Source organism: Pteropus vampyrus, unplaced genomic scaffold (assembly GCF_000151845.1).
Source record: "Pteropus vampyrus isolate Shadow unplaced genomic scaffold, Pvam_2.0 Scaffold522, whole genome shotgun sequence".
NCBI classification, from domain to species: Eukaryota; Metazoa; Chordata; class Mammalia; order Chiroptera; family Pteropodidae; genus Pteropus; species Pteropus vampyrus.
Window position 1 is genome coordinate 457,522 of NW_011889303.1, and position 5,146 is coordinate 462,667.

Here is a 5,146-nt window from a genome sequence, read left to right on the forward strand (position 1 = left end):
AGAGATCTGTTGCTTCAAAAATATTATGGACCAGACAACTCCAAAACTGAGTTAAAACAACAATCATTTATTCTCATGGATCTGTGGTTAGATAGGGTTTGTTATCTAGGCTGGGTTTGACTGGAGTGATTTGGTTTTGCTCCAAGTGTCCTTATCCTAACTCAGGCATGTTTTTTTTCATGGCAATGTCAGAAGTATTATTTATACCCTCAATACTTAGCACTGTTCTGAGAACATTGTAAACTTAAGAACACAGTAGATACCCAATAAAATCTTGGCAAATGGAATTGAATTAGGCAGCTTCACTTCTAAGTCGTTCTCACTGTGTTAACCCCAAGAGCTCTAGAGAGTAAAGAGGGTCTCTGATACAGCCAATAGCTGTTTATTTCCTGTCTTGAATAAAATGCCAACTTTTATAACTGGACAGTAACTCCCTTGACATAGACCCATTTATTTGTTTAATTCTTTGATTCATTGAATCATATCATAAACTGTCATTGATGTGTGTGTGATAACTTTATTCTAGACACTGAAGGAAAAAGAAAGCAATCTGTGAGAATAACAGACATCTCATGTTTATAAAGTAACCTCCCCTTTTTCTCCTGTTTGGCCAGGCTGTGACAACATGCTAATGGGCATAAAGTCTCTGAAAATAGTGAAGAAGACTATGGACACAGATGGCTCTTGGATGAAAGATGCCGTCAGCAACTCTCCAAAGGTTTATTTCTTAATTGGATCCAGAAACAACACTGTTTGGGAATTTGCAAACATGCGAGCACTCATGGAGGATAGTACCAAGCCAGGCCCCCGGAAGCTAATCTTAACACATTCCTGGCAGGGAACAGGCCAAGTGATCTACAAAGGTTTCCTATTTTTTCATAACCAAGGGACTCTCAATGAGATAATCAAATACAGTCTGCAAAAGAGGACTGTGGAAGATCAAATGCTGCTCCCTGGAGGGGCAGGCCGAGCACTGGTTTACCAGCACTCCCCATCAACTTATATTGACCTGGCTGTGGATGAGCATGGGCTCTGGGCCATTCACGCAGGGCCAGGCATCTATGGTCATTTGGTTCTCACAAAAATTGAGCCTGACACACTGGGAGTGGAACACTCATGGGACACTCCATGCAAAAGCCAGGACGCTGAAGCTGCATTCCTCTTGTGTGGGGTTCTGTATGTGGTCTATAGTTCTGGTGGCCACGGCCCCCATCGCATCACCTGTGTCTATGACCCACGGGGCACTATCAGTGAGGAGGATCTGCCCAACTTGTTCTTCCCCAGGCGGCCAAGAAGTCACTCCATGATCCATTACAACGCCAGAGAAAAGCAGCTCTATGCCTGGAATGATGGAAACCAGATCATTTACAAACTCCAGACAAAGAGAAAGCAGCCTATAAAGTAGTGCATTACAGTTGGGAAGGAGAGAACCTTGGCCTTGGAAGCTGCTCTCCAGGACATGGAGGCCACAGCCTCTTTGCAATATTGCATCCCTCTAATCACACACAGGGATAGGGTCTAGAAGCTGGAATGCATGTGCATCCTCCCAGATGTTACAGCCTTAGAGATCTTCTAAGGGGTTAGATGAGAGTCTGTCATTCAGAAAATTTCAACAACTTACATTACTCATCCAAACCTCGTGGCACTCAAGGGCTTCCACATTCCAGTCCAGCTTACTTCCAGCCCCCCCCCCTTTTTTTTTTTAAACCTGCATTTACTTTAATTATACCCTACCCCACCCCAAGCAATAAGAAGTGTAGGCCACCCCCTAATACTCCTGGCTTTTCACTGCTCTCGCCTTTGCTCAAGCTCTTTCCTCTTTTCACAGATGCCTTTTGATAGTCTTCCATTTTTACTACCCAACTAAAGTACTATTTTTTATTGATGTTTAATCTTGATCTCCCCTAGCTCTGGCTCTCCACCAAGTTAGGCAGATATAACAATAAGGTAAACATTAACATTCGAATACCACTTTCCAGTTACAACCTGTTTGCACCTGTGTACATCATTTAATTCTCATTTCAGCCTTGTACGCAGAAGAAGTCTTTATAGCTGCCATTTTAGAGATAAGGAGAGCTTAAGTGAGCCATTCAAAGTAACAGAGCTGAAAAATGAAAGACAGAGCTAGAAAATACTGCAAATCCATAGTTTTTTCATTGCCCCCAAAAGCATCAAATATGTATGTTTGTTCATCCAACATTTTATAAGCAATATATTAATCATTTCATCCTCAAAATAATGATCTGCCTCTTTAGCCACTTTTCATGTTCTCACAAGACCTTCCTATATGGCTTTTATAATCTACTTCCTCCAGAAAACCAGCCTGAGGGTGAGGACCCTAACTCTAGCCTCATCTTGTCTTCCCTTCTTCCCCTAAGTCTCTCTTCTTGCTTGAAATACAATAAAACTACACTAAGCAAACAAACCTCCTCAGGTTATATTTGCCTACATACCCTCAGCTTAACAGTTTCAGGGAGTGCTGCCTGGGCTTGGGTTTACTGTGGACAATCCCCAACACACTGAGGCCCTTGGTAAATATTCTGTAATCTGGATGGAAGCCAGATAGTGACCAAGGGACTCCCTGCCACAGCAGTCATGCCATGTGGCATGGGGGATAGAGGGCAGCTGTGCTGGCCAGAGGGGCTTCTCCACAATCTTTCCCACGCAAGTATCCAATTCAGCCTAGTTTGGGTCACAAGTGCAGGCTGTGGTGCCAGTCTGTGTCATGTGCTGAGGCCTCTGTCTTTTCAGGTTGGTCACATGAGAGGGTTTGCTTTGTATGCTTGCAGCTGTTTTCCAGACTCTGCCAAGCTCAGGCTGGGACCATAAGCAGTGAAGAGAAATTTGTTCCAATCCTCCCCGCCCAACACACATATCATTTGAGTAGAATGGAATTACTCCATGGACACAATGTGATTACTCACCATTTTAATAGAGTGACACAGAAAGCCCAAATCCGTTGTGGAATGAAGCAGATATGAATAAACGTGATATTACCCATTCCATTGGGTTTGGGGACATTACCTACCCTGTGGGTTAAAGAAGATTACCTATTTCACAGGGATAAGGAATGTGAACAGCTTCACAGGGGAGGGTAAAGTGGAGTTATCAGCAAGGGGAATTATGTGAGTCCTAGGCACATAGTTCCTTTGGAGACGCAGAAAAGAGGCTGACTTTCATTTGTGGATATGCTTTGAATTGAATTTTCCAGGGTGCACTTTTCACTAACAGCCTACCCTGCCACCTTAAATTCCTGCAGCCAGAACCAGTTTTTTAGGTCAAGACATTTTCTCCAGGAAGCCCCTGTTAATAATGTGCCACTTTATTTCCTGAGAGTCAGGGCTGGACAGCAAGTAGGTTCATGAACACTTTTGGCCTTCTTCTAGGTGAACCAGCTCTGGGGTTTTTGCTGGATTTTAATCAGCAAAAAGAAGTCTTTATAGCTGCCATTTTAGAGATAAGGAGAGCTTAAGTGAGCCATTCAAAGTAACAGAGCTGAAAAATGAAAGACAGAGCTAGAAAATACTGCAAATCCATAGTTTTGACCTATACCAGTGGTTCTTAAACTTTACTGCATCTGAGAAGTTTTTCAAAATCCTAATGCCAGGTCGCACTTCCAAACTATTAAATCAGAACCTCTACGATGGTACCCAGACACATTTTTTAGGCCCCTTCTCCAAAGTGGTTCCACAGTGCAAATAAGCTTGAGAATCAGTGACTTACACCATTTTTTAAAGTAATTTTTGAAAGGTAATTGTTTAGTTCTGAGAACAGACTAGCATTTTCTGGGGGCTGGGGTAAGGGCAGTGGATCCACTGGGGCAATGACATGTGGGAGTTGGAAATGCCCATGAACTCGTGTGAACTGTGGCAGCCTCCTCTACAAAAGCCTCTCTGCTGCTATTTTAAGGAAGTGAAAGAGAACTGAAGGGTGTCCTGTTGTAACACAACTCTTGTGGGCCCCAGCCTTCCTCTGCTGGCTTTGCCCTTAGTCTGTTTCTGGCCAGGTTCCTGCAGTGACCAGGGTCTCATATTTGCCAGGGTGGCTTAAGTTCTGTTCACATGTAAAAGTCTGGTGAGAACACCGGTAATTTCAGGTACTAGTGTAATTTGAAAAAATATGTGTCTTGTGGAGTTTGTGAACACTCTAGCCTGTAGAGATGTAGATAAAAACTGAGGCCAGGGCCGTAGTGTCTCTGCCAGAGCTGGTGTCGATGCCATCTGAGGCCCACAGGGAGTTTAATCAGCTGAACTGAGCAACCAGTCCTGGGAGGCCCAGGTTGAGCAATAACCTAGTAGTACAACAGAAGGGGATTCAAGCCATATACTGTGGGAAGGTGAGGTCTAGGTCTTCAGGGCCTAGTTCTGCCCAGATTCTAGAATCCATTCCTGTGGTCAGAAATCGCCAAAGCTTTCTTGGGTCTGTGGAACCCTGCCCTGGTGCTGGGCACAGAGAACCGCTTCTAGTCCACAGTAGTTCACAGGACGGCATCAGTGCCTTTAATTGGTGCTGACCGCTAGAGGGACCTCCATTCCAGGTCCCGGAGTTCGAGCGCAGCCGGACCCTTGGGTGCCTCAGAGCCTTCCAAACTGGGGGAGTGGGGATGAGAGGGCGCTCAGAAAAGAGGAATAAGGCTTCCGTCAGGCCAATCTCAATTTAGACGAATCGCACTGGTTCAGGAAGTCCAGACACCCAAAAGGTTCCTGTGCTGGCTGTGCCTCTAATTGATTTTTCTACGGCTTCTCTCTCTTTGCAATTCGCGACACAAATTACCTTTCAGCTTCCTCGTATTCATTCCTTTCGGCCAGAGAATGGTGCTGAAAGGCCGGAGAAGCCCAGGGGACTGGGAGTTGGAAACCCCCCGGCAGCGTCGCCGGGGCTGGAAGGGTGCGGGAGTGGGAGGAGACGGGAGGGGCGGGGCTCCAGGGAGGGGCGTGGTCTTTGGAGAGAGGCGGGACTTGGAGACTAGGAGAGCGGCCCAGGAGGAGGGGTCGGGGGGTAGGCCGGTAGGGGCGAAGGCAGGTTCGAAGGGGCGGGGTTGATGAGGCGAGTCCCTGAAGAACCAGAATCTGTGGCGGACCGGTGTCTGTGGGCCGCTAAGGTGCAGGAGAGGGAGGGAGAGTGGCAGAGGGAAGGTCCCAGGGGA

General features: G+C 46.1%; 1 protein-coding gene across 1 annotated transcript; it reads left to right on the forward strand.

The window, feature by feature from the left end:
* Positions 1–25: 25 nt before the first annotated feature.
* Positions 26–1,473, forward strand: LOC105307851 (olfactomedin-like protein 1). Its single transcript, XM_011383496.1, has 2 exons — positions 26–50; positions 615–1,473. Exons 1-2 carry the CDS (start codon positions 26–28, stop codon positions 1,403–1,405), a joined length of 816 nt encoding a protein of 271 aa, XP_011381798.1. The 3' UTR covers positions 1,406–1,473.
* The last annotated feature ends 3,673 nt before the right edge of the window (positions 1,474–5,146 follow it).